At 33.1% G+C, this 25,777-nt stretch overlaps 11 protein-coding genes across 11 annotated transcripts; 6 read left to right on the forward strand and 5 right to left on the reverse strand.

Annotated features, from left to right (window-relative positions):
- Positions 1–102: 102 nt before the first annotated feature.
- BX664DRAFT_263761 (uncharacterized protein) lies at positions 103–2,211 on the reverse strand (the record flags this gene model as incomplete). Its single annotated transcript, XM_051540783.1, has 7 exons — positions 103–659; positions 740–801; positions 897–1,186; positions 1,253–1,455; positions 1,528–1,599; positions 1,675–2,061; positions 2,151–2,211. The coding sequence occupies 7 exons, from the start codon at positions 2,209–2,211 to the stop codon at positions 103–105; spliced, it is 1,632 nt and encodes a 543-aa protein (XP_051399993.1).
- Positions 2,212–2,988: 777 nt separating this feature from the next.
- Positions 2,989–5,269, forward strand: BX664DRAFT_279913 (serine/threonine-protein phosphatase 2B catalytic subunit A1). The gene is made up of 8 exons (XM_051541462.1): positions 2,989–3,221; positions 3,278–3,484; positions 3,552–3,676; positions 3,750–3,861; positions 3,920–4,065; positions 4,148–4,365; positions 4,428–4,648; positions 4,721–5,269. The coding sequence occupies exons 1-8, from the start codon at positions 3,092–3,094 to the stop codon at positions 5,179–5,181; spliced, it is 1,620 nt and encodes a 539-aa protein (XP_051399994.1). The 5' UTR covers positions 2,989–3,091; the 3' UTR covers positions 5,182–5,269.
- A 329-nt stretch (positions 5,270–5,598) lies between these two features.
- BX664DRAFT_128492 (uncharacterized protein) lies at positions 5,599–7,648 on the forward strand. Its single transcript, XM_051539796.1, has one exon. The coding sequence runs from the start codon at positions 5,635–5,637 to the stop codon at positions 7,477–7,479; it is 1,845 nt and encodes a 614-aa protein (XP_051399995.1). The 5' UTR covers positions 5,599–5,634; the 3' UTR covers positions 7,480–7,648.
- Positions 7,649–8,056: 408 nt separating this feature from the next.
- On the forward strand, positions 8,057–9,254 carry BX664DRAFT_365357 (uncharacterized protein; the record flags this gene model as incomplete). Its single annotated transcript, XM_051548465.1, has 3 exons — positions 8,057–8,111; positions 8,173–8,757; positions 8,875–9,254. 3 exons carry the CDS (start codon positions 8,057–8,059, stop codon positions 9,252–9,254), a joined length of 1,020 nt encoding a protein of 339 aa, XP_051399996.1.
- Positions 9,255–10,208: 954 nt separating this feature from the next.
- On the forward strand, positions 10,209–12,132 carry BX664DRAFT_263773 (mitochondrial distribution and morphology protein family 31/32; the record flags this gene model as incomplete). The annotated part of the gene is made up of 4 exons (XM_051540784.1): positions 10,209–10,353; positions 10,430–11,030; positions 11,098–11,368; positions 11,434–12,132. The coding sequence occupies 4 exons, from the start codon at positions 10,209–10,211 to the stop codon at positions 12,130–12,132; spliced, it is 1,716 nt and encodes a 571-aa protein (XP_051399997.1).
- A 245-nt stretch (positions 12,133–12,377) lies between these two features.
- On the reverse strand, positions 12,378–13,732 carry BX664DRAFT_349558 (DNA-binding protein; the record flags this gene model as incomplete). The annotated part of the gene is made up of 5 exons (XM_051547605.1): positions 12,378–12,434; positions 12,495–12,596; positions 12,665–13,041; positions 13,103–13,153; positions 13,654–13,732. 5 exons carry the CDS (start codon positions 13,730–13,732, stop codon positions 12,378–12,380), a joined length of 666 nt encoding a protein of 221 aa, XP_051399998.1.
- Positions 13,733–14,924: 1,192 nt separating this feature from the next.
- BX664DRAFT_332311 (Gti1/Pac2 family-domain-containing protein) lies at positions 14,925–15,914 on the forward strand. Its single transcript, XM_051545302.1, has one exon. The coding sequence runs from the start codon at positions 14,984–14,986 to the stop codon at positions 15,740–15,742; it is 759 nt and encodes a 252-aa protein (XP_051399999.1). The 5' UTR covers positions 14,925–14,983; the 3' UTR covers positions 15,743–15,914.
- A 1,133-nt stretch (positions 15,915–17,047) lies between these two features.
- BX664DRAFT_262560 (uncharacterized protein) lies at positions 17,048–20,021 on the reverse strand (the record flags this gene model as incomplete). The annotated part of the gene is made up of 11 exons (XM_051540724.1): positions 17,048–17,410; positions 17,467–17,890; positions 17,958–18,099; positions 18,169–18,226; positions 18,301–18,429; positions 18,492–18,566; positions 18,936–19,027; positions 19,181–19,370; positions 19,487–19,590; positions 19,667–19,801; positions 19,856–20,021. The coding sequence occupies 11 exons, from the start codon at positions 20,019–20,021 to the stop codon at positions 17,048–17,050; spliced, it is 1,878 nt and encodes a 625-aa protein (XP_051400000.1).
- A 181-nt stretch (positions 20,022–20,202) lies between these two features.
- Positions 20,203–21,609, reverse strand: BX664DRAFT_279926 (armadillo-type protein). The gene is made up of 5 exons (XM_051541463.1): positions 21,436–21,609; positions 21,228–21,361; positions 20,792–21,161; positions 20,496–20,724; positions 20,203–20,423 (listed from the first exon to the last, which is right to left on the reverse strand). Exons 1-5 carry the CDS (start codon positions 21,584–21,586, stop codon positions 20,342–20,344), a joined length of 966 nt encoding a protein of 321 aa, XP_051400001.1. The 5' UTR covers positions 21,587–21,609; the 3' UTR covers positions 20,203–20,341.
- Positions 21,610–22,537: 928 nt separating this feature from the next.
- Positions 22,538–23,367, forward strand: BX664DRAFT_332320 (uncharacterized protein). Its single transcript, XM_051545303.1, has 4 exons — positions 22,538–22,765; positions 22,838–22,890; positions 22,978–23,010; positions 23,091–23,367. The coding sequence occupies exons 1-4, from the start codon at positions 22,546–22,548 to the stop codon at positions 23,316–23,318; spliced, it is 534 nt and encodes a 177-aa protein (XP_051400002.1). The 5' UTR covers positions 22,538–22,545; the 3' UTR covers positions 23,319–23,367.
- A 214-nt stretch (positions 23,368–23,581) lies between these two features.
- On the reverse strand, positions 23,582–25,773 carry BX664DRAFT_332323 (uncharacterized protein). Its single transcript, XM_051545304.1, has 6 exons — positions 25,126–25,773; positions 24,943–25,053; positions 24,831–24,888; positions 24,662–24,743; positions 24,447–24,549; positions 23,582–24,372 (listed from the first exon to the last, which is right to left on the reverse strand). The coding sequence occupies exons 1-6, from the start codon at positions 25,759–25,761 to the stop codon at positions 23,641–23,643; spliced, it is 1,722 nt and encodes a 573-aa protein (XP_051400003.1). The 5' UTR covers positions 25,762–25,773; the 3' UTR covers positions 23,582–23,640.
- Positions 25,774–25,777: the final 4 nt, after the last annotated feature.

Raw genomic sequence — 25,777 nt, forward strand, 5'->3', positions numbered from 1 at the left:
CGATCTTATCTAAAGTAGAACAACAATAATAAAAACATGTAATGTAACTAATTTTATTATAAAAACAAAAAAGTAAAAAAAAAAAAAAGGAGAAATAACTAATTAATCATCTTCATCGTCAGAAGATGGAGATAAATTGAATAAAGACTTGTCATCAAACCAATGTTGTAGTACTTCTATGCGTCTTGTATCAAAAATACCAGTCCAATTCCATGATTCTGCAGTTGCAGTGGACGCCTTCTTTTTCGATTCCAGGTGATCAAATCGATGTTGATCAAAATCATCCAATACAGTTGGTCCATTTTTATTCACAAAATCAGTCACGTCGTCCGATAATTTTTCTCGCATCATTCGTAAACTAGCTGCTGCATTCGGTTGTTGTACAGCTAAAATCAAAGGTTGAATTGATTTCAAAAGTTCTAATCCTGTTTCCACAAGTCGTAATCCCATGTAAGCAAAGAAAGGTTGAATAATGAATGCCAACATTGAGTACCATAAACTTTGTTTCCATCCCAATTGATTAAACTCCCATAAATAACCAAATAGGACACTAGAGTAAAATCCATATAGTAGAGGTGTAAACACAAGAGCAACAATCACTTTCCAAGTAGCCAATACATCACGAGCTGCAATTTTGACCGATGAACCTGCCAATGCCTCTAATCATTATATATAAATATATACAAATAAAAAGAAGAGATGTTAGATTTATAAAAATTGATATCATCTATTATTTTACCTTTTTGCTTTTTCAAAGTAATGATACGAGCAACAATAAAAAGGGGAGAATTGATAATAAGACTTGAAAAATATAAATAAACATACATCGTTAAAAACTTTTTAATCATTACTTTTTTTTTTTTTTTTTTTTTTTTACTTGACTTGAAGAAACTTACGCAGGAAAACCAAGTAAAGCAAAAATTATAAGTTTTATCAACCGACCAATCAGAACAGGAGCAGCAGAATACAAATTAGTTTCGGTTCGTTCAACCTGATGATCAGATAATCCAAAATATTTCAAATGGTTATTATAAGCCTTGACTTTGTTTTCTAATTCCTTATATGTAGGATCATCCTTGAAGAATCGATAACCTAATAAAAATCGGCGATTCAAATCCACTACTTGATCGATAGATAATTTGTGAGTAGCAGCAGGTTTATAAAGTCGTCGAGCAGCTGCCATAATCTAAAAAAAATCAAACCTTTTTTGTAAATTTTTCTTTTTTTGTGGTTGTTGTCTTTAATCACTTACCATTAGGGTATCATAGTTGGGAGCATTGACAGTAACTGATTTTAATCCATCATAACCTTCATTTAATAATGTCGAAATAGCTTCACGTTTAGCAGTACCACCTTGTTTGTATTTTTCAACCAAATTTTGGTTCACCTTGATTGGAGTACCATAAGACACAACAGCTCGAGATCGGAAACGATGAGGATGGAAATAGTTCAACCCTAAACAGATAAAATAGATTAGTAAAAAAAAAAAAAAAAAGAATAGTAACGATATATGTTACAATTTCTTACCAACAGGTACAATTTGAACGTTGACATTTTCCTTTTCAGCCATTGCACCCAAAGCCATAATAGCAAAGCCAGCTATATAAAAAAAAAACAAGTAAGTTCCACTTCTATTTTCCCAAATATAACGTTTTTCGCTTTCCTAATCATTACCTTTCAAAGGAAGTAATTCTGTTCTATCATGACTTCCACCTTCAGGAAAGATAACAATACTACCACCTTCTGCTAATCTTTCATGTACCTTTTCAAATAGCTGAGCTTGATCTACATGAGGAGTCACTTTATATGGCACACCTTCAGGGTATTGGTCAAATATAGCGAGGGTATCCTTGTCTAAGGGAACTTTGAGTCGAATTTCCGTATCAGATATCACTTGTTCCACTTGTAAGAGAATGGTTTTGTTGACTGTCAGCAAATCACGTGGTTGAACTTGTTGAGTAAATTGAGTATCCTTGCCTAGAATGATTTGACCATCACTTGAAGAATATTGAAGACTTCCTAAACCTTTGGTTGCCAAATCTTGAGGACGAATAACAGGAACTAATAGAAGACGAAGAAGAAGAAGAAGAAAAAAATTCTTTTTAGATTTTTTTTTTTCTAGTTTGTTGTGTGTTATTCATAATACTTACTAGCATGAAGTAAACGAGCAGCTGTACCAACAATCTTCATTTTGAAAGAAGACTGTGCCATAAGAGGAGCAAACCGTCTTGGATTGGAGATAAGAACCATACCTGGGTCTATAAATTGATTGGCATGTGGTGAACATATAAAGATACAAGGTCCCTCGGTTGGAACATTGTTGACTCCACTAGTTCGTACTTCCCGAAAAAAGATATCCGTCACCACCTTAAAAGAAGCTTTGATAATACTATAGGCTTCCAATGTCATCTCAAATATGAATGTATAAGAGTAAAAGAAGAAGAAGAAAAAACAAAAATAAAAAAAAAATCATTTTTTATACACGTCCCAGCGGGCTTTTTCTTTTATTTTACTGATGCAAGCTTCACGTGCATGCTTACAATGAACAAAAAATATATTTGTGATTTGTAGCAATAAGCTGTGACAATAATTTATTTACTTTATTTATTTTTACTCTTCTTTTTTTTCTTTCTTTTTTTTTTTTTTTTTTTTTTTTTTTTTTTTTTTTTTAATTCAAATGAAATATACCGTATAAGGATTTTACTTTATAGTGATATAGTCATTCATCAATTTGAATGTGATACTCCGCGTATTTCTCCAAATGCTGCTCGAAATCACCTCTTGAAAAAATGTATTTAGATCTGATTTTAGTTTTATTTTATTCTCTTTTTTTATGATCATCATCTTTTTTTTATATTGTCCTGACATGCCTTTGTGGTGGTAAACGGAGTACAGTTAAGTTTTCTAAAAAAAAAAAAAAAAAACCAAGCCTGGAAGATGATTGGCCAGTTACACTTTATTCACTGACTTTATTTTTTTTTTTTTTTTGCTAATTTTTTTCCCTTTTTTCCCATTCCCCGCTTTGTTTTTTTTTAACTTCTTTTGATATCATTATACTCAGTACATATTACTTATTCAGTTTATATGAAATATGGAAGATATCGATGTTAGTCCTGCATTAAGACGTTTACAAAACAAACCTGACATACCTACCATTGACTATTCAGTTCATACTATGGATGATGGTGCAGTAGTTAGTACTAAAGAACGAGTGATCAAAGGTAATAAAAGTCAAAAAAAGATGGTAATAGATTGATATTAACCTTAACTTTGTTAGATGTCCCTGCACCAACTGTGGCACCCCCTACTGATGAAGAATTTTGGAGTAAAGAACGCCCTGGTTTACCTGACATTCACTTCCTTAAGAATCATTTTTATCGTGAAGGTCGTTTGACAGAAGATCAAGCTTTATATATTCTCGAAAAGACATCTGATATTTTGAAAAGTGAACCTAATTTACTTGAAGTTGGTGCTCCTATTACTGGTAAATATTATGCTATATTTAAAGAGAATAAAAAGTCTAATATTTTCTTATATATATATATTTATAGTTTGTGGTGACATTCATGGTCAATACTATGATCTGATGAAGCTCTTTGAAGTAGGAGGCGATCCTGCCAATACTACTTATTTATTTTTAGGTGACTATGTTGATCGTGGTTACTTTTCTATTGAGGTAAGTTTATTATAATTTGAAAATTTGTTTATCATATTCAATTACTATAAAAATTATTATTATTATTTTTTAGTGTGTCTTGTATTTATGGTCTTTGAAAATGTGGTATCCCAATAGTTTCTTTTTATTACGTGGAAATCATGAATGTCGTCATTTGACCGATTACTTCACCTTCAAAACAGAATGTAAGAAAAATATTATATATATATATATAAGTTATATTTACAATGATTCTTGACTTAGGTCAACACAAATATAGTGATCGAATTTATGAAGCATGTATGGATTCTTTTTGCTGTCTTCCATTAGCGGCTATTATGAATCGACAATTCTTATGTGTACATGGTGGTCTCTCTCCTGAATTACAAACATTAGATGATTTGCGTATGGTAAGTTAAAATTAAAAATAAAAAAAAAAAAATAAAAATCAATTAATATATATATATATTTACATTATGTTTTATATGTTAGATTGATCGATTTCGTGAACCTCCTACTCATGGTCTAATGTGTGATTTACTTTGGGCTGATCCTTTGGAAGAATTTGGATCTGAAAAATCAAGTGAGCTTTATGTTCATAATCATGTTCGAGGTTGTTCTTATTTTTTCAGTTATCATGCAGCCTGTCAATTTTTGGAACGTAACAACTTGTTATCTGTGATTCGTGCACATGAAGCTCAGGATGCTGGGTAAAAAAAAAAAAAAAAAAAAAAATGAATTTATATCATCTCATTTTTATATTTTATTTTAGATATCGAATGTATCGCAAAAGTAAAACAACATCATTTCCTTCAGTAATGACTATCTTTTCAGCACCCAATTACCTGGATGTGTACAACAACAAGGCAGCTGTATTGAAATATGAAAACAACGTGATGAACATCCGTCAATTTAACTGTACACCTCATCCTTATTGGTTACCGAATTTTATGGATGTTTTTAGTTGGAGTTTACCTTTTGTTGGAGAAAAAAGTAAGTTGAATGAATGAATAATAATAAATTCAAATTAATTCTTATTTTCTTTTTATTATTAATATTTTATAGTTACGGATATGTTGATTGCCATTTTGAATATCTGTAGTAAAGAGGAACTTGCCGATGAAGAAAACAAATTAGATATCGATGACAAATCTGTATTGGATGATGCAGCTGAACAACGAAGAATAGTGATTAGGAACAAGATTATGGCAGTAGGCAAAATGTCTCGTGTATTCTCTGTACTTCGTGAAAACTCTGAAAGAGTGATGGAACTCAAATCTTTATCACCTTCTGGTAAATTACCATTGGGAACTCTTGCATTGGGCGTAGAAGGAATCAAATCTGCAATCACTACTTTTGAAGATGCCAAACGATCTGATTTGGAAAATGAACGATTACCACCTACTCGGGAAGTCAAGGATGCCCTTTTGCGTGAAGAAACAAACAACAAAATTAGGGACGCTTGTGACGAAGAGGACCAATCTTTGAATGATCTTGCTGATGCCATCATCAAGGAATCCGACTAGTTATATATACAATGTTTTTTTATTCCCTCCCCATTTTTATCGTCATTCTAGCAGTAGTAGTAATAGTAGTAATAGTAGTAATAGTAGTTAGTATTCATTTTCTTTTTACCACATTATATACAAACATACTCCCTTTTACTTGAAACACTTACTTTACTGATACCTTAACAATGTCATCCTTTCCTTTTGTTTTCTTTTTTTATGTAGTTTTATATTTTGTATTATCATTCAATTCAATAAATATATATATATATATATATCATAAAGAAATTCAAGGAGAAGGTGTAACGAACGCATGAGTGCAAAACAATAACAGTACCTAAATTTGGATGGAGGCGGAGTTTCTTCCTTTTCCCACCTTATACATAATAGGCATCAGTCGCATTATTTACTCTTTTCCTTTTCTTTGCTTTTCATTTTTTTTTTCTTTTTTCGGTTGCTCGTCTGTAAACAATGAGCGCAAGAAATTCCCACTACTCTAATAACTTGTATTCCCCTTCTCCACTCTATTGGACACAACCATCAGCACCAGTTCCTGTATTACGTTCTTCATGGTCAACAAGCACATCTACTCCAACTTCCAAACGACAGACCTATGGAAAACAACATAATAGGCATTCACAAACTTCCTCCTCTTCTTATTCAACTCATTCCTATTATACAGATTCTGATCTCAATGACGAGGAAAACAAAAGACAATTACATATACGACGGCGTTCTTCTAGTTATGGTCACCCTGCCAACTTGAAACAGAAACGCCAACACCTTTATCCTATTGACCTGAACGAACAAGATTACAATAACATGATGAATGAACCTATGGTATTCTCTCATAGCAAAACCCACCGACGATTACAATCGAACTACTCATCATCACAACAATCTGAACCCCGCCAACGTCGTCAAAAGGCTTCATCAACAGATAGCAGCAACAACAACAAAAAAATGATAAGGTCGAAACCATCATCATTACCACCAGCAGCAATCAAACCGCATATACGAAGGTCCAAATCGATATCCATTGAAAATAGCAATACCAATAGCACCACAATTGATCCTTCTCTTCGTTATGCAGCACCGGCTTCAAATGAACAATTGCATGTGCAGAGAAAACCATTGATGCGACAACGTTCCACACAACCAAATTCTATCATCACCAATACTGCTATGGATACTAATTGTCATTCTTCCGATTACCATCAAATGCCAACTGAATCTACTCGTCTAGGTCACTATACTAACAACAACAACAATAACAACAACAGTAGTTCAGCTGGATGGAAAATGTCTGCTCAGTACGATCATCTGGTATTACGTTCGCCTTTATCGCCAACTCCACCTTCTTTGTATGAAAGCAGTTCAACCACTTCTTCAGCGACACTTTCCTCAATATCTGATTCCCAACGTAACAACAATCCGAATACATCTATGCTCAACATGAATGGACTTATCTATCATCGAAAATCATCCAATGGGGTCAAGCATACTGTAACGAAGAGTCAACAACGGAAACATACAACACCAAAAACAACAATAGCGACGACAGCAGCAACAGCACCATTCTCATCGTCATCTTCATCATCCTCATCATTGTCATCCGCTCATCAGGTGCAACAACGACCTCTTGTGAAACCTTCATCAACTGGTAGTCTCAGCACACGATCTAGATACTCGTATGACGAATACCCCCGTCAACAAAATTCAGTCATGAGTGAACGACCTAGACGACATTCTCAAGGGGATTGTAGCAGCATCACATCTCTACAGCAACGACAAAGACAACAACAGCAGCCATGGATGACACCAGGTCGAGTTTCTACCCCCAAGTTACGGCGTGTCATGTCGGCCAAACCTTGTGTGAAGCATCTTACGCATGACAAACGAAGCAAAACAGGAGAGGATGATGATGAACTCTTATCAGCTATGGATGCCGCCTCATTATCAGCAGCGAAAAAGATCATCAATTCTACTACGACTTGTTCATCAACAAAAACCGACACTTCCAATTCAATTACAAATAACAAGGAAATGGCACCCACGTTTTGGAATCCAAGATCAGAAAGTGATATCATTCCTGTCAAACGAACTCTCAGTCGACGTCTCCGAGGATTATTACTACCTCAACGTAGCAAACTGGACAATTCAGTTTCCAAGGACCATCGCAACCTAACAGCAGATCAAGAATGGAGTGTGACCCGACCCATGACGCCTATAGATGTAATTGGTTTTGATAACGACTGTTTATTGGAAGATCAAGAAAATGGTGTAATGACAAATCCGTTTTACATGATTAGGTAGGTATCTTAAAAAAAAAAAAAAAAAAAAAAAAAAAAAAGGTACTAACATTTATTTCTTTAGTCAATCTTGGAATATAGCGGATCAAACAGGATTGATTTTTACTCAAGATGATTTTACTCAAATGGATACATATGCTGCAAGTGTTCAACAAAGAGGACCTTCCTTGACCCCACAAATCTTGGCACAAAAGTTCTTGGTTCGACCATATCGACGTGATTTATATCGACTACGCATCATCTATATTTGGATGATGCAAAACATTGGCATTTTGGATCAACGTACACCCAACACGAATGAAGAATCACCCGCCCATACTACTACTACTACTACTACTACTACTAGTTCATCCACAAAAATCTCTCTTCGACAGCGACTGACAACAAGGCGACTAAGTACGGATCGAGAAGAAGAATTAGATATCCCAACAATGGACGTGATGCACGGTGATGGTTTGTTACCTGAAGGTGGAGGTGACGTTGACTCTTTCGATGACTGGTTATTTTCTGAATCGGCAAATCAAGTGCTACTACGTCGTACATGCTCCTCTTCCATAGGTATGGCCAATCTCTTTTGTGACATGGCTATCGCGGCAGGAATTCATGACGTTCGTGTCGTTTATGGATATTTACGAGGTAAAAAAAAAAAAAAAATCAATGATATTTATCTTTATTATTAATTTTACTCTATTTGTAGCACCAAAGGATTCTATTGATACTGCAAGTATGAACCCAAACAAGAATGACAATGATGATGATGTGACATTGGTACAGAATCATGCCTGGTGTTGTGTTAAGGTCGAAGGCGAATATCGATTTGTAGATTGCTGGCTAGCATCCCCTTTCCAACCTCAAAACAAGAACATGATGGAATCTCATTGGTTTTTGACCAAGCCAAGTGATATGATATATACACATTTTCCGCAAGAGCCCGAAGATCAATGTTTGGAACCTGTTATCCATGTGTCTACCTTTTTTGCTTTGCCTTATGTGTGGGCTCCCTTCTTCTCACATCATTTGAAAATGATTCGATATGATCCTGCTATGCTTACCCTTATGGATGATCAAGTATGTCATCTCACCTTCCGTGTAGATCCTCAAGTCATATGTTTTGCCTTTGTGGAGACGAGTGAAGAAGAAGAACAACAAAAATCAATAACCATCCGATGCCTCGCTCAATGTCGCATGATACCAGGGGAAAATGGTGAATTGGAACGTGTTTATAAAATCAAGGCAGTACTTCCTCCAGGTCATAATCAAGGATGGCTCAAGATTTATGCTGGTCATATACAACATATCACTTCTAGTATTCAAGACAACAGCAATAGCAACAATAACAGCAATAACAACAACAACAACAACAACAACAATAACAGTAATAATAATAATAATAATTCAGTTATATCAGAATCACTTCCACCTTTAGCTCTTTGTTTTCCATTGACAGCAAAACAAACACAACCTCAGTTAGACCGATCTTTTGAATTTGTTCAACTACATCCATGTCGGTATGAATTCTATATCCAGGAACCTCAATGCTATTCACTTTATCCTTTACAAACTTACAACTTTTTAGTACGTGGTGCTGCTGATGATCTGCATCACAAGTTGGCAATCCGAAGTCCTAGTGGCAAGTTATATAAGCTCATGTATTATCCACAAGAACGTAGTTATGATGGAAGTGTCAAGATCGTTGAAACCGGGAAATGGTGTTTGATTTGTTTATTACATCATGCAAGTGGTTGGTACGTGGTTGCAACATGGGAATGTCATGGGTAGTTATTATTTTAGTATATACAAATAATAAAAAAAAAATCAATTAGACTTTACTATTGTATTCTCTTTTTTTTATTGTTCACGCATTGATACCAATCCTTTTACTCTTTTGGTTGATTTGAAACACAGATGTGGCGGAAAAATTTGGTAACGAACCTGGTTTGTTTAACGAAACTTTCTTTTTCTTTTTTTTTTTTTTTTTTTTTTTTTTTTTTTTTTTTTTTTTTTTTTTTTTTTTTTTGGTCTTTAAATAACAAAACGTTGGGTTGACTTTAAGCTCATTTTCCTCTTTCCCAAAACCGACGTTTTAATCATTCTTTTATTTTATTATAATTGATTGAACAAGAGGGGGGAGCTTGGAATCATTTTATTTTATTTTGCTCAACTTACGACTCTCTCTCTTATATACCATATACAGTCACTATCCATTCGATGCCAATCAAACATATCTTTTATCGATCATTCTTACAACAACGACATTATGCTTCCATATCACCCAAGAAAAAAGCGTTTTTCTGTCGGTCTCTTGCCCCAAGCATGTTAGCCTATAATCTTGATAGTGCATGTTATCATGAAGTCATAGTCAGCAATACCTCTTCAGGAAGCACCACCACATTCTCTCAAACAACATATAGTACAAATAGTAGTCCGTTCTTATTACCCAACGTATGGACAAAGACAAGGCGGAAAAACAACTGTACATCATATACTTTATTGAAAACAATGTTGGAGTCTGATACCACAACATTTCGATCCTTTTATTCATCCTTACCATCACGACACCATACCCGACCATCCTTTCTTTTATTTGGCAATATACGACGTTGTCTTCATACAAGCTCAAAGCAAGGTCAACCGAAAATGCCTCATTTACCTCATCCTCCTAGCAAAGCCGAACTGTTAGCTCAAACACGTACTTTTTTCGAACGTCTGAAGATCCGAATCAAATGGCCATTGATGCGACAAATGCGACCTTGGACATTGAATGATGTCACTGCTTTATTTTCTTGGTTATTTTTGGGTCATACTGTATGGTTACTGGTGGGTACAACAAGTTTTGTTAGTCTTATTCTATGGTTTGCCAATTCTCTTCAATTCCAAGGTAAAGTTATCTTGATTTATAGATTGAAAATATTCATTGTTTTTCTTTTTTTGTTTTTTTTTTTTTTGATGTTTAGGTTGGGTGGCATATCGTATTGGACAATATCTTACATCAGCAACAGGAGCCACAGTAGTATTTGATTCTGCCATTGTACCTAATTGGAAAGATGGTAAAATTCGATTCAATAATGTTAGAATTTATCGAATGCCAAGATCAGAACGGGAAAAATTTGAACGACATGCACAAATGTTGACGATGGGTCATTCACCTCAAGATAATAAACAAGATGTTTACACAGAAGATGATCCTTTACGTGGTGTGTATTTGGATGAAGATGAACAACAAAACGAAGTACTGAAAACATGGATGTGGTTTGATTTGACTTTGGATCGTGTGGAATGTACTTTTAGTTTAATGCGATGGATGGATGGAAAAGGTCTTGTACAAAGTGCTGATGTTCAAGGTGTTCGTGGTGTAGTCGATCGTCGTCATGTGCGTTGGAATCCAAATGTCAAGTATGATCCAGTAGCTGCTAGGCATAAATATACACCTGGTGATTTTGAATTGGAGAAGTTTACAATGGAAGATCTTTTAGTCACTGTTTATCAACCTCAAGGTTTTCGACCTTATCCTGTCTCTATATTTCAAGCTCAATTGGATCGATTCAGAAAACAATGGTAAAAAAAAAAAAAAAAAAAAAAAAAAAAAGTTTTTTTTTTTTACTGATTTTTTTTTTCTGGATAGGCTTTTTTATGATTTATTATGTGCAACATCTATTGTGGGTGCCTTTGATAAATGTCTATTTAGTGTACATTCACCTCAATTGGAAAAAAGCGTTTTGGAACAAGCTGGTCATATTGATGAAAAACATGGTAGATTTCGAAGTCATGATATTTATCATTATTATTCTGCATTCAAGAAACCTGATCCCAATGGTGTAGTTGTTGGTGGTGAAAATGCTCGATTTGGTGTATTGACTGATAATGCTATGAAACAACAAGGTTATAAACGCAAGGTAAAAAAAAAAAAATTAAAATCATGATATAAATTGATATTCATCCTCTTTTTTTTTTTTATTAGTCTCGTTTACGTATTGATAATGTACCTATTGATCATATTAATCGTGGATTAGAGGGTCCAGCAGGATGGATTACATCAGGAACAGTGGATGTATCAGCAGATATCTATATTCCTCAAGAAGCATCTGAAGCCGATTCGACAGAACTATTACGACAATTAGTGTATGAATTAACGGATCGTATTGATTTACCACAACCAGTGACTTTGGGTGTTGGTAAAGGGGAGGACGTTTTGGTAGTAGGTGGAGGAAGGAAGAATGCAAGTTCTACTGTAAGTGAAGATCGCAACAAGAAATTCGTGATGGATGTCCAGTTTCGGTTCAAGGATAGTAAAGCATCGGTACCCTTTTTACCTTCAGCTGATCTGACCTATGTGAATCAAACCATGGTACGACCTGTGGTGGCCTATATTAATCGTAACAAGACCATTGTTCCTATCAAGTGCCGTGTGGTGATGGATTTATCCAACTTTGATGGTGCTTGGTCCGGTTATGACTCGACATTGATTGATCGTATATGTGAACAACTTGGTAAAGGTTTTGTGGATTTGACCATGGATCAACAAGAACGAAATCGCAGACTTAAGCAAATCGGATTCTGGAGCTTACGTGAAATGACGCGTAACTTGGTCTATATTTATGATATGATGAAAGGTACTTCTCGTGGATTTTGGTCTCATCTCTATGGTAATTATTTTTAGATCTCATTTTAGTATAGTATTCTTTTCATGGATAGATGTATATAGGTTATAACTTTTAAATAAACAATCACCCCTCTCCTTTTTTTTTTTTGTATTACTGATATTCTTGGATACATTAATAGAAATAAAAAAAAAGATTGTATTTGGTAATGAATAAAAAAAAAAAAAGTTCTTTATTGAAAAAATATATATATAAAAAGAAATGTACAACGTAAACTAAACTAATGAGATCTCCTTTTTTTTTTTTAGTGTCTTTCAATTTGTTTTCCTTTTCCTTTGGCCTCCATAACATACATATTGATCTAAATCAAAACCATTAAAAAAAAAATCATTGAATGGAAGCCTACTTTTTTTGGATGTACCTTGAATGGTGAGATATGCATAGTTTTAATCGGCACAAATTGAGTCCAAGTAGTAGCATTAGTAGTTTGATCAACATTTCCAGGTATCCATACTTGTTCAGTCTATCCAAAAAATTAAAAATAATTAAAAAAAAAAAAATGATATTTTTTTTTTTTTTTTGGTAAGTTACATTATGTAAAAAAGGAAGATCATCACTATCATTCAATTCTACCCCCAAAGTAAATGTACAATCCAAGACTGGTGGAGATAAAAAACAAGGTAATGCATTGAGTTTCAAAAGACATGCACGAAAATCATGATAAAGATCCCCTTCTTCTTGTTGTTGTTGTTGTTGTTGTTGTTGTTGTTGATGGTCAAAGGCCAAGACATATCGTTCTAAAGGTTGTTGTGTTGTATTAGATAATATCACCAAAGAAACCAATTGACATTGATTCTTTTCTAAGACGGGTTGTAACGTATCTACAAAATGTTTAATATATTGACATACTTCAGGATGAATCGACATGTGAACTGGTACATTGTATTGTTTCCGTAGTTCAAACACATCTAATAAAAAAAATAAAAAAAAGGAGATAACAATGAACAATTTGTTTATGATTATTATTACCTTTTGGATAAAGACCACGATGATAAAGTACTTGATGAATCCATACCTGAACTAAAGAAGAACTTTAACGTTTGAATTTTATTATTGTCTTTTTTTTTTTTTTTTTTACTTACTAAAATCACATAAAAGTAATATCAAATCTATTTATCTTTATTTTAGTGTTATTGTGAATAAAAAAAGAAAGAAATAAATAAATAAAAGGAATTTACCGTGTGTTTGCATGCAAATAAGAACAATATTATACAATAGAAGCCATTCACAAAAAAAAAAAAAAAAAAAAAAAAAAATAGAAAAGAAAAAAAAAAAAAGAAGATTGGGACACCGTCCAAAAAAAGGAAAAACACAAGAACTGGAATGGCGTGGCGTATTATCTTACTTTCCACAAATGATTGATAAATAAACTAAGAATTGTTCTTGAAATAGATCTCTTTTATTATTGTTTATATATTCCCTTCCATTTCCTTTCTTAGTTGAATAATAAAAGAAAGAATTAAGGATTCCAAAATGGATTTCATTCTGAACCCCCCCCCCTTTGACTTACTCCGCTTTACCATACCTTCGGTTTTCAATACATTTGACTACTGTATGTCCCTTATTTTTATCAATCACTCGTGTTCTTTGTTGATGCATGTCAAAATTTAACTATTTTTCCTTTTTATTCCATACAATCAAAGTTTTTTTAAAAAAATAAAAAAGTAATGATACATATGTATTATGAAAAGGGAAAAACATGTCTTTTCGAATTTTCTATTTCTTATTTTGGATTATCCGTCTCACTTTTTTTTCTTTAAAAAAAAAAAGATATGAGTGGTTGGGTAAATGATCCACTTAAAAACTTTTGGGCTAGAATAATACATATGCTCTAAACCAGAAAAAGCTTATTATATATGGAATGATGATGATGGGCGGAGAGTTAGCTTTAGGTTTCAAAACGGCGGTGTTTGATGGTTCCCAAATAAGGGGGGAGAATAAGTTTCTACTTTATCGGTTGAATGATAAAAAAAAGTATATGTTTCTTCAAGCTAAGCGGATCCTTAAAAATAACATAACTCTCTGCATATCATATAAAGTAGATAGAATTTTAAAGTTTTGTCATCATGCATGGTTTTGTTTGATATCAAGTTTATAAAAAAAAAAAAAAAAAAAAGAAATAGATATAAATAAAAAAAAAAAAAATGAACATGGTAAAGAAAAAAAGGTTATTTTTATGAGGTTGTACAACATGATAGGATGATGGATTCAAATCATGAATGATAATATGAAAAATTATACAGTTCTAGAACTCTTTTCTACCTCTCCCCCCCTTCCGGTTTCAACCCAGCTCCGTTGAACACTTTATAGATATTAAAGAATGAGTAAAATAATAATAATAATAATAATAAATAAAGGGGAAAAATCTTAATATATAGTCTTATTATTTGATGATGATGATGATGATTGTTATTCTTCTTCTTCTTATTAATTCATTGTTAAAATAATGAATCCCCCAAACAATTTTATTCCGACAGCCAAGCAAAAAAAAAAAAAAAAAATTATAGGTTGTGCGCATTCAAAAATAGAAATCATTCAAAAAAAACCCCCCCTCCTCCTCCAAAATAAGATGTTAGATCCGCCAAGAATGCTTTTTAACCTTGCTCCCTTTCCTTTTTATTCTTCCTTTTGCATGAAACAAAGCAGTTCAAATGACATAATAAAATGCTGATCATGAAATAATCAAAAAAAAAAAAAGCTTAAAAACAACAACAAACTTTTTTTTTTGGGAATATATAAATACCCTAAAAATAAGGCACTCCCTTCTTTTTTTTTCCCCTTCTCTTTTTTTTTTTTTTTATATTTATATATATATATTTTATTTTATCTTTTTATTTATTTTTATTCATTATGGAAACATTTATTGGTTATATCAAAACACCTCAAGATGCTCTAATCATTTTTGAAGCATGTCGTCAAGGACAACTGAACCGTATTCAACGACGATTATCTACCAAAGAAAGAATTCATATTCAATCTGGGTCCATTTTTGCCTGGGATGAAAAAGAGGCTGGTATGCGTCGTTGGACGGATGGAAAAACTTGGTCTCCTAGTAGAGTCTTGGGTAGTTTTTTGACTTATCGTGAATTGGATACAAAAAGACGACCTAGACGAAATGATAATACAACAATTAAGATTGGCAATTGTTCTTATAAACAAGATGGATTGGTCAAACAATCGTTTTCTATTTGTACAGCCAATAATCAAAAATTACATCTGATTTCTTATTACAGCAAAAGAGATGTATTAAATGGAAAATTGAAACAACCTACCATGGATCCTGTCTTGGCCAACATCACCATTCCTAAAGGTCTTTATCCTGATTTAAATCCTTTGGATACAAGTGGAGGTCATACTGCTACTTTACATAATATGCGTCAACAACAACAAGAAGAAGAAGACGATGATGATGATTCACCACCATCCTTATCATCATCTCCATGTACATCAGATGAAGACATCATCATGGATTTATTACCAGCTTATCATTCTCACAATTATTATCAATCATCCTCTTTATTACCTATTCAAGATATTGCTTGGGAAAAATTACCATCATCAGAGGATCAACGTCAATTACAAGCAATTCAAGGTCTTTTGAAATTATAATCTAACATTCCCCCCTTTCTATATATCACCCTTTTTTGTAATTTACCTCCTACTCTGTTGTGTGTGTCCCCCCTTATTATCTTCATTCTTTTTTTCTATAAGAAAAAAAGTAAGAAGAAAATGTCACATCCCAATTGTCATAAAATCCCATTGTATATTCTTCTTCATAGTCTTTTTTTTTTTTTTTTTTTTTACTATTATTACCCTATATACACACCTAATAAAATTTATATAAACCAATTATTTATTATTTCTCCCTCCTGACAATATGAATTCCTGATGAATCTTTTTTTTTAGAGTTTAATATTTGGATCATTTTAAAAGTGGCGTCTTACTATAGTAATGAAGAGATGATTGAAATGTTTAAGGGGTTAAACCCAAAATGTGGATGAATGATAAGCTTTTAAAGGGATGATAATAGTAGAAAACTTTAAAATGAAAGATGAATGTTTGATCTTTGATTGGTGACAAAAAAAAAAAAGGTTAAAATGGAGCCAGGTCATGAAAAAGGAAAACAACGAATTGCATGATTTTTATCCTCACTTTCTCCTGAATGGGCGGGAAGGAATGTTTTTTTTTCTTGTTACTTTGAAGGAATTTTCTCTTTTTACCTTTAGACTTTTTTCATTCCATTCTTAATGCATTTCCTTCGGATGTTTTTGTTTTTTATAACAAAAAACCCCTTTCTTTTTTTTTCCGTTCAATTCATTTCTTTTTTTTTCTCAATAGATCATCTTAGTTTGAAAGCTAACGAGAATGAATGGAAAAAGACTGGCATGATCATCTTTATCTAATAGGTAACTTGTCTGTCACAATTCCATCTTTAAAAAAAAAAAATCTGTGGTGCATGATTTCCCTAGTCCTAATGATTCACCGTTTCCTTTTTCTACCTGTTTACCCGGTTGACATCCCTCTGTATTCATCTAGTGTTTTCTACCATTGTCTATTCTCCCTGGTAGTCATGTACTCAAATCCCGAGAAATTTCAAAACATTGTACATATATACTATAGACGAAGAATAGAGATTCAGAATAAGAAATGTTGATAACAAAGGCCAAAAGAAATATCTTTATTGATACCCTTTCTTTTTTCAATAGTAACAGTAATAGTAGTAGCAGTAATAAGGAAAGATCGATATCAATCAATCAATGAATTGTAGTGTAATGTAAATGTAAAAAAAAAAAAGAATGACATGATAAAACTAAACTAGGAACAAATCAAAATCAAAAAAAAAATGTACAATAGCATAAAAAAAAAAAAATAGATCATCCAAAAAAAACCAAAGATCACATCCATTCCGTAAACCTAAGATTCACACAATCCAATAAGTTCCTTGATGAATTTAGCAATTTCATAGGATTCCTTGGCCAAATCCCTTTTCGCGACAGAAGATGCCGTTTCAGGTTGAGTAAAAGAACGATTGCGAATTTGTATGAGTTTGTCCCGACATTGTTGTAAATCCGTCAAGATGACATCCCCTTTTTGGCGATAACGAAGACCTGCTCCAGTCATAAACGTACTTCTTGACATATCCAATACCAATGTCACCACATCCCCAATTGATGTAATAATTCCATATACTTCATCCATCTTTTGACTAGATCGTAATGCTGCCAATAAGCTTTGAATACTAGTCACAATACGATCGGTTTCTTTCTTGAGATATTCCTAAAAAAAAAAAAAAATGAATATTTTTTATCCTATTTATTATTATTATTATTTACCGCTAATTGAGATGGAGTCATTGAATCATTCATTTTTCCATTCACCTTGTTGGAACTAGAGGAATCTTGACGACGAAGTGATGAAGAGATGGAAGGTGTAGGTGTAGATTGTTGAGGACGATGTTGTTCTGAAGTAGTCATCCCCACCAATTTGACCAAATCTACCATAGCTACAGTTAAATGTCCAGCTGCTGCGTCCAAAAGACCTACAGGACTGATCCCCATACTGTTCACATGAGATTTTGCTGCTGTCACCAAATTTGCCAATCCAGTGGAGAAGGGACCTTTCAATGTTTGTAATTTGGTTTTCTTATCAGACATCATGGTATTCTTGGTTTCAAAATTTTCCACATCTTCTGTGATTGATTTGCAAGTCATGACAATGGTTTTCATACACGTCAATACATCCGATGGGTTTTTGGATCTGATAGAAAAAAAAAATCATTAGCTTTTTAGTTTGTAATCATTTCTTTTTTTTTTTTTAATTTTACCTCGCCCGTTTCAATAAATCCTCTATGGCTGCCTGATAACTAATGACGGAATCATAAGAAATAGCACCAGATCGAGTAGGTTGTAAAAAGTGTTCTTTGATTATATCTTGACTTGGTATATCATTTTCATGATCAGAAATACCTAGAACGAGATTCAATCGACATCAGTTCATCATGGTCATCATCATCATCATGATTTTTTTTTTTTTACCTGTTGTATTTCGTAATTCTAGACGTAGTTTTTGATATTTGGTTTGCCAATCTTCAACCTACATATCATTCGAAACATTTAGAAAAAAAAAAGATCGTTCATAATAAGTCACATTTTTTAAGGAAATCTTACTTCTTGGGTTAATTGTCTATTTTTTGCATCGGAAGTGTCTTGTTCCTTTCGTAATTTGTCGTTTTCTTTGGATAATTTGCCTAATTCCTCCATCAATTTGGATGTTTCTTGTTTGACATCATTCACAATCTAAAATGTTATATGTAAAGTAAATAATTATTTCATTATTTCATGTGTTTTTCATTTCTTACTTGTTGTTGATCATTGTGATCCCGCTCTAATGTCCTGAATTGTTCATCCAGTCGATTGTATTCATCTTGTAGTTGCTGTAATCGAGACTAAATATAACAAATTATTAAAATATATTCATGATAAAATATCATCCATCTTACCTTGAGCATTTGTTCTCTATCAGTTTCAGTATCATCACGAGGTGATTGTTTTCTTGCCAGTAAATCCTTTTATCCATACAACAGAGAAAAAAAAATGAATTTCCAAAATGGTCACTTATATATATATATATATATATTACCTGATTTTCTTTTTCCAAAATTTGAATTCGTTTTGTCATAGAAGCAATACGATGTTCATAATCTTCTTGACGTTTCTCTTTCCCATCGACTGTTCTCTGTATTCGAAAAGAAAGTTGAGTTATATTTAACCATTTTAAAATAAAATTATTTGTGTTACCGTACATTGTTGCTGAGGATATTGTCATTCGTACTATCTTGAGACCTAGAATGGACCATATTTCCTAGATCAGCCATCAAACTATCCAAAGAATCACCTTCTTGTTTTCCATTGATATGATGGTAAGAAGAAGGAGAAGATGATAATGCATTCGAAGGTTTTCTTTGATAATTGCTACCAGTAGGAGATATACTATTATTATCACGCATATGATGTGAAGGAACATATTTTCCAATGGGGCTATTTTCACTAAATTGGGTAAGATCATCATCTTCTTCATCCGAAGAATCTTTATTTGAGACTGGTTCAACGTTGATAGTTCCTTTCATTGGTACAATGGTGGTAGATTGACTTGCTGGTGGTGCTGTAGGATTTTTGGGTGTAGGTGAAGACATGGATGATGAAGGTGGTATTGATGGCATAGGAGGTCGATTGGTATCCTTTCAAACAAATAAATAAATAAAAAAAAATTAGTTTATTTTTATTATTTTATTATAATCAAACTTACATCAGCATCCATAATATGAGGATAACGTCTTGTCAATTCATAATACACATCACTTGCTAAATCTTGGAACCTAGTCTCTGGTAAAGTAGCCAATTTTTGTCGTGCCTGATTTCGTTTTGGATGAAATTCTTCTCGAACAGCCAAAAAAGGAACTATAATAAATAAATAATAATAAAAAAAACAAGTTAATAAGAAATTATCATTTAATATATATATATTCCAATTTACCAAATTTATCGTTCAAATTTCTTCTTACAAGTTCATCATAAACATCCATAGCTAATTCATGAAATTGTAAATTACTGAGTCTTGATAATTTTTGTCTAGCAGATGCTCTTTGAGGATGTACACCTTCAGCCGCCTCTATAGATAATAATTATTGTTAATAAATTAATAATATATAATTATTTTTATTACCTTTTGCCAAAAAACCAAGTAAATATTTTCGAAGTTCACAATAATAAGTACGAGCAGCAGCTTCATAATTGACATTATTATAAGAACGACCTGAAGATGAAGCCATAGAAGCTGATCTAGAGTTTGGATTGGTGGAACGGGATGAAGTAGAAAAAGTCTTTGACATGAGTCCGCGTGATTTCCAGTCGTCAGGTGATTGAGGTGGAGACCTTGGAAAAGACATGTATTTTATTTATTATAAGAAAAAAAAAAAGGAGAGGAACAAGAAGGAGAGAGAAAGAAAAAAAAAAAAAAAAAGAGGGAAAAGAATAAAAAAAAAAACCACCGATTTTCCCAAAATTGGTGTCACCAGTTTTTGTATCACATGCTAAGTTATTCAATGTGTGCTTCTAAGATAAAGTTTTATTGTCAAAAGAGTAGGGAGAAAGATGGATAATAAAAAAAAATATATGTACAACAAAATGTAGAGAAATAAATATATATATATTAATGGGCAAGTTTAAGAGAATGCATATTTTGATGAGTTTCAGATTGATTTTCTAATCCATTGGCATATTGAAAATCACCACTAAAAAAAAAAAAAAGTATATTAGAATTGATCACTATTACTATTCAATAAAAAAAAAAAACTTGTTATTACCTAGTTTCATATTCATACATATCCAATGCAACTACACAACTTTCTCGAACCACACGTTCATTATCTTCTTTGAATTTATTCAAGATTTCTAATACTTCAGGTGTAGCAATAGATCCCAAAGCTTCAGCTGCTTCATGACGTACCATACCTTCTTCTTTATCATTCATTAAAGCTTCTGTCAAAGCAGGTACAGATGCAGGATGTTGTAATTGACCAAATACATAAGCAACTATATATATAAAATAAATAAATATATTTTATTCTCTTTTTTTTTTCTTCTTTTCTTTTCTTATTACTTTCATGACGGAATAAAGCACTAGATGCTTTTAATCCTTTAGCCAATGCTTCCACAGCTTCAGTATTTCCAATTTCACGTAAAGCAAACATAGCTCGATACCGTTCAAATAAGGGCAAGTTTGTATCAATCAATTGTTCACCTAATACTTGGACAGATTTCTTGTTGATAGATGGAGGAGCAGGATCTACAGAACTATATAAACTAGTGTTTTGTTCTCGTTCTTCCTTAGTCTTGGGATCATTGTCATACCGAATCTTATCAATAGCTAATTCACATGTTTCAGCCACGGCCACACTAGGATCCTTCAAATATTTTTCAAGAATATCAATGCTTTCTATAGATCCAATTGCACCCAATGCTTCTGCTGCCTATATATTAAAAACAAGATTAATCAAACAATAATAATAATAAAAATAAAAGGAAAATTAACTTGCCTCATGTCGCACCATCTCATGTTCTTGACTATCTTCCAATACTTGGATCAAGGCTTTATTGGCATAAGGATTCTTGATTTGACCAAGACAATAAGTCAGTTCATGTTTCAAAAGAGCCGATTCATCAGATAAAGCTATAATAAATATATGTATTTATATATAATGAGTCGTCTTTATCCTTTAACTAACCAAAAAAAAAAGTTCATACCTTTAGAAATGACATCAATAGACTTTTCATCGGCAATGTTCTTTAACGTAAATAAAGCTCTGAACCGTTCAGCTAAAGGAGTGTTTCCAGAACTATTACAAAGAACATCTTCAAGTTGTTGATAGTTGATATTTAATCCAGTGGCAACCATGTTGGAACAAAAAAAAAAAAAAAGTGAAGGAAAGAAAAGAAAAAAAAAAAAAAAAAAAAAAAAGAGGGAAAGGGAAAAAAAAAATGTTGGTTTTAAGCCACGATTCAATTTTCCAAAGGCGTGCCTGGAACCGCAGGCAAAAAAGAACGTGGATCTCCTGGCAACTTCAAATACCGCAGATAATGTCAAGCATGCCAATTTTCTTAATTTATCGTTCTTCCCCTTTTTTTTTATTTACTTCCTCTTCTTTCTCTTTCTCTTTTTTATTATTATTATTTTGCTGGTCAAAATATATTATTACTTTTTCTTTTAATCTTTTGATTTTGTTACATCTTGTTCTCTCTCATGTCAACTAGTACTGCAAAAGGACCAGCTTTTGAAATACGTTTCTGTGAAGGCAATGTAAGTTTTTTTTTTTTTTGACACATGTTTTCCTTTCATTCAATACCTTTCATTTTATATGTTTATAGAAAGTACAAGTATTTGATTTATCCAAACGTGGAGATAAAACTGGAAATCAATTATTGCCCAATGGTAAGTTCTATTAGTAGAGAAAACAAAAATGTATATAACTTATCTCTTCCATTCCTTTGTCTCCCTCGGTCTTACTTACCTTTCCAGTTTTATTTCTTTCTTTACTATAATTAGAATATCATGAAGACGATGTGGTAAATGGTCGATTACGATATTCCAAACTAGGCAACCAGTGGATATCGAATGATGCTGATGCAAAGCAATCATCCCAATCATTGGAATCTATATCAGATAGTCATCCAATAACCACATCAAAATCAACACCTATTTCAACTTCACCAGTTCCAACAACTACGACGATGTCTACAGATATTATCCCAGTATTGGCTAAAAAAAAGGCATTAGAAGATGCAAAAGAATTGGAAAGTAGAAGACAAGGAGAAGAAGCTATACGAAAAGCAATGGAACGTAAAAAGAAAATAGAAATGGCAAGATTGGCAAGAAAAAAACAACAACAAGAACAAGAACAGCAACAACAGGAGCAAGTGCAACAACAAGATCAAAAACAACAACGACAGCAGCAGCAACAACAACAACAACAACAGCAGCAACAGCAGAAACAAGACCAAGAACAAGAACAAGAACCTAATGCACCTCTTGCGGCTTCAATAACAAATCAAGTAACCCAGCCTGCAGATGACAATGGTAAGCTTCATCAATATGCATCTTACAATCAATCTGACACCTCCTTCCTTTTTTTTTGGAATATATATATAGATGATGACAATACTGTGATGAAAGAACGAGATCCTTCATTTGAAAGAGATCAGGTAATAATAATCACTTCATCACAAAATAGTATCATCGGGATGACATCTTCCTTTCATGATTAATATTCATTTTATTTCTACTCATAGACGGTTGAAATCCATCCCAAAAAAGTAATTCAGGTAAGTCATCATGAGACAAAGAGAATATATAATCTCATGACACAAAAACATCTTTTTTTTTTTTTTGAATGTCCCCATAGGATGATCACAATGCACCACCCACCACTCCATTACCCAATCGACATATCAAACCCAAATATCCTCCTAGTCAACCTGTGCAACCTCCAACCCCTGCCTACGTTCAACCATTATATCGTCCTACTCCATTACTTGATCATCATCAGCCTGCTGAAGATTCCTTTTTCCATCAAGAAACTAGCAACATCAAGGTCTCCTCCTCTTCTACTTGTTGTTGTATTATTTCCTAGATAGATTTATTTTACCCATGTACAAGATATATCCCCCCTTTCATTTCCCTCTTTTTTTTTTTTTTTTTTTTTTTTTTGCTATCATCACCCCCTTGATTCTAATTGTTTTATAATAAATATATATATATAATATGTTATATGTGATATTTGTTTTTCTTTTATTAAGAAGATTTGTGAAGAAACATAAAATAGTAATAATAATAATGATGATGATGTTGATGTATACAAATGATGAATGATAAAAAATATATATATATAAGAATGGTATATCAAAAAAAAAAAAAAAAAGCTAACTATAAAAGAAGGCCAAAGAAAGATTTTTTTAGGTTTTACCAGGAATTGTTTGATGTTTTTCCAAAAGAGCCTTATTTTCACGTACCATCCTTGTCCAAGTCCGTAAGAGAATATTGTCAGTGCGTCCAGGCATGAGTTCGGCAAAAAGAGACCATTTACGACCATGTTGAGCCACCAACTGAGTAAGTTTTTCCTTTTCCTCGGGAGAAAGTTCATCATGTCGTAGTCGAGGGTCCAATACATTCATCCATCGTTCACGGCACTGCATATCGGTTCGTCCAGGAAGATGACGTTGTACTCCAGTCCAGTTGCCCTTACCATAAACCGCCACTGATGCACGTAGAGCTGCGTCCTCCTCCGCTGTCCATTTCGACCGTCGGATGGCAGGATTGATTGATTTCATCCATCGTTGTAAACATTGTTGTCCAGTTCGACCTCCTACAAGTAATGCCACACGTTGCCAGTTCTTGTCTCCCATCATCGTCACCGCATCCTTCAATGCTTCATCGTCCTCGGCCGTCCATCGTCGTTTCGAATCTTGCATGTTCAATTCTGCTTGATAATGAGCAAAACATTGAGCAGCTGTTCGATTGGTCTTGAGTTCACTTGCAATTTGTTCCCATTTTCCATTGTGCCCATGCTTTTCAACTAACAACTTCAAATCTGTACTTTCTTTCTTCTTCCATGGTAATTTGTTGATTTTCGGATGATCTTGTGTTGTCCATTGAATCATACATTCCATAGGGTTACGAGTCTTCACCTGTCATACAAAAAAAAAAAAAAAATGAATATATAAATCAAAGCTTCATTGACATGCATAAAATTTGAACTTACATGAATCATGCTAATTCGCACCCAATCCAATTTGTTCACAGGATAATTTTCCCATTCCTTTCTACGTAACTTGTCCACTTCCCATACTCGCCAAGGTTCTTGTCTATATATATATGTAAAAAAAAAAAAAAAAAAAAAAAAAAAAAAAGATAAATCAATACAGATAAAAAAAAAAGATTTTTTTTTTTTTTTTTTTTTTGGAAATCAAACTTTACTTGGCCATATGTTCATATGCAATCATCCTTTGTACTTCAGAATGAATACCAGCATGTAATGATTCTCGTTCTTTCGAAGTCCCTATTTTTTTTTTTAAAAAAAAAAAAAATAATAAATAAAAAGGTATGAAACCCCCTTTTCCATGTTTATATTAGATAATCCACTTACATGCTCGTACACGTTCAAATTCCATTGTATTTCGTTTATCTTGTTCAGTAAAAGGAGTCTATAAACATAAAGGAATTAGTATCCAATAGATAATCATTTTTCTATAGCTTACGTTGCCATTTGCATCGACAAAGAAATCATATTTTTCCGAATATGGCTTGTGCACTTCCATTCTTGTCCTTTGTATCCTTGCTTCCCGTAAAGACAAATTACGAGTTTCATTCTATCATTAAAAAAAAAAAATGGATAGTTAATATAAATCAACGATTCTATCCTTTTTTTTTTTTTTGTTTACCAGTAATACACCATTTTCTACAATTCGTTTGTCCACCTTGTCGATTTGAAGTTTCACCAATTGTTGTAACTGTTCATTCAGACGTAAGGCTTCCACCGCTGCAGCTCGATCTTGTGGAAATGTATCCACAGGTAAGAACTCCATATGCTGAAGTCCTAATAATGCATCCAGAACATCTACCACTTGATCAGAACCAGTGCCATTGTTGTCGTTGTGTTTGTCTTGATTGTCCACATCACTGTTACTGAAATTATAATTATTACTATTGTCATCATCTTGCTTGTCATTGCCGTCGTGCTGATCCTTGTCTATAATGGTATCGTTGTCGTTCAGTAATCCATCCAGAAAATCTTGGGCGGTCGGGGAAGATGGTGTGCTGTGAGATATTGTTGTTGTTAAGGTTGTATTTATTTGTTTTTGCTCCTCTTGTTCGGCATTATCGGTATCCTTGCTCTGAATAGATCGTTTAGAAGTCTTTTTCGGGGTAGATATCCTAGTTCTTTTTCTTGGTCGTTTCGATGATTGATGATCGTCATTATTGATCGTGGTTCCCTTGTCAATAGACTTGCTTGCAAGCAGCGTCTGTGATCTTGTAATCCTTTGAGTAGATTTTCTTTCCGTTGACCCTTGAGGCATGGTGTAACAAAGGCAG

The sequence above is a fragment of the Halteromyces radiatus genome (assembly GCF_025201355.1).
Source record: "Halteromyces radiatus strain CBS 162.75 chromosome Unknown BX664scaffold_4, whole genome shotgun sequence".
Taxonomy (NCBI): Eukaryota; Fungi; Mucoromycota; class Mucoromycetes; order Mucorales; family Cunninghamellaceae; genus Halteromyces; species Halteromyces radiatus.

Excerpts from the sequence above, each read along its gene's own strand:
- BX664DRAFT_279913 (XM_051541462.1), top strand. The coding sequence starts at position 3,092 with ATGGAAGATATCGATGTTAGTCCTGCATTAAGACGTTTACAAAACAAA. Across the intron at positions 3,485-3,551 it reads AGTTGGTGCTCCTATTACTG|TTTGTGGTGACATTCATGGT; the intron begins GTAAATATTATG and ends ATATATTTATAG. Across the intron at positions 4,649-4,720 it reads ACCTTTTGTTGGAGAAAAAA|TTACGGATATGTTGATTGCC; the intron begins GTAAGTTGAATG and ends AATATTTTATAG.
- BX664DRAFT_128492 (XM_051539796.1), top strand. The coding sequence starts at position 5,635 with ATGAGCGCAAGAAATTCCCACTACTCTAATAACTTGTATTCCCCTTCT.
- BX664DRAFT_332311 (XM_051545302.1), top strand. The coding sequence starts at position 14,984 with ATGGAAACATTTATTGGTTATATCAAAACACCTCAAGATGCTCTAATC.
- BX664DRAFT_279926 (XM_051541463.1), bottom strand. The coding sequence starts at position 21,586 with ATGGTTGCCACTGGATTAAATATCAACTATCAACAACTTGAAGATGTT. Across the intron at positions 21,362-21,435 it reads TATTGATGTCATTTCTAAAG|CTTTATCTGATGAATCGGCT; the intron begins GTATGAACTTTT and ends TATTTATTATAG. Across the intron at positions 20,725-20,791 it reads TGCTTTATTCCGTCATGAAA|TTGCTTATGTATTTGGTCAA; the intron begins GTAATAAGAAAA and ends TTATATATATAG.
- BX664DRAFT_332320 (XM_051545303.1), top strand. The coding sequence starts at position 22,546 with ATGGCAAGATTGGCAAGAAAAAAACAACAACAAGAACAAGAACAGCAA. Across the intron at positions 22,766-22,837 it reads CCAGCCTGCAGATGACAATG|ATGATGACAATACTGTGATG; the intron begins GTAAGCTTCATC and ends ATATATATATAG. Across the intron at positions 22,891-22,977 it reads CTTCATTTGAAAGAGATCAG|ACGGTTGAAATCCATCCCAA; the intron begins GTAATAATAATC and ends TTCTACTCATAG.
- BX664DRAFT_332323 (XM_051545304.1), bottom strand. The coding sequence starts at position 25,761 with ATGCCTCAAGGGTCAACGGAAAGAAAATCTACTCAAAGGATTACAAGA. Across the intron at positions 25,054-25,125 it reads TAGAAAATGGTGTATTACTG|AATGAAACTCGTAATTTGTC; the intron begins GTAAACAAAAAA and ends TTTTAATGATAG. Across the intron at positions 24,744-24,830 it reads ATTTGAACGTGTACGAGCAT|GGACTTCGAAAGAACGAGAA; the intron begins GTAAGTGGATTA and ends AAAAAAAAATAG.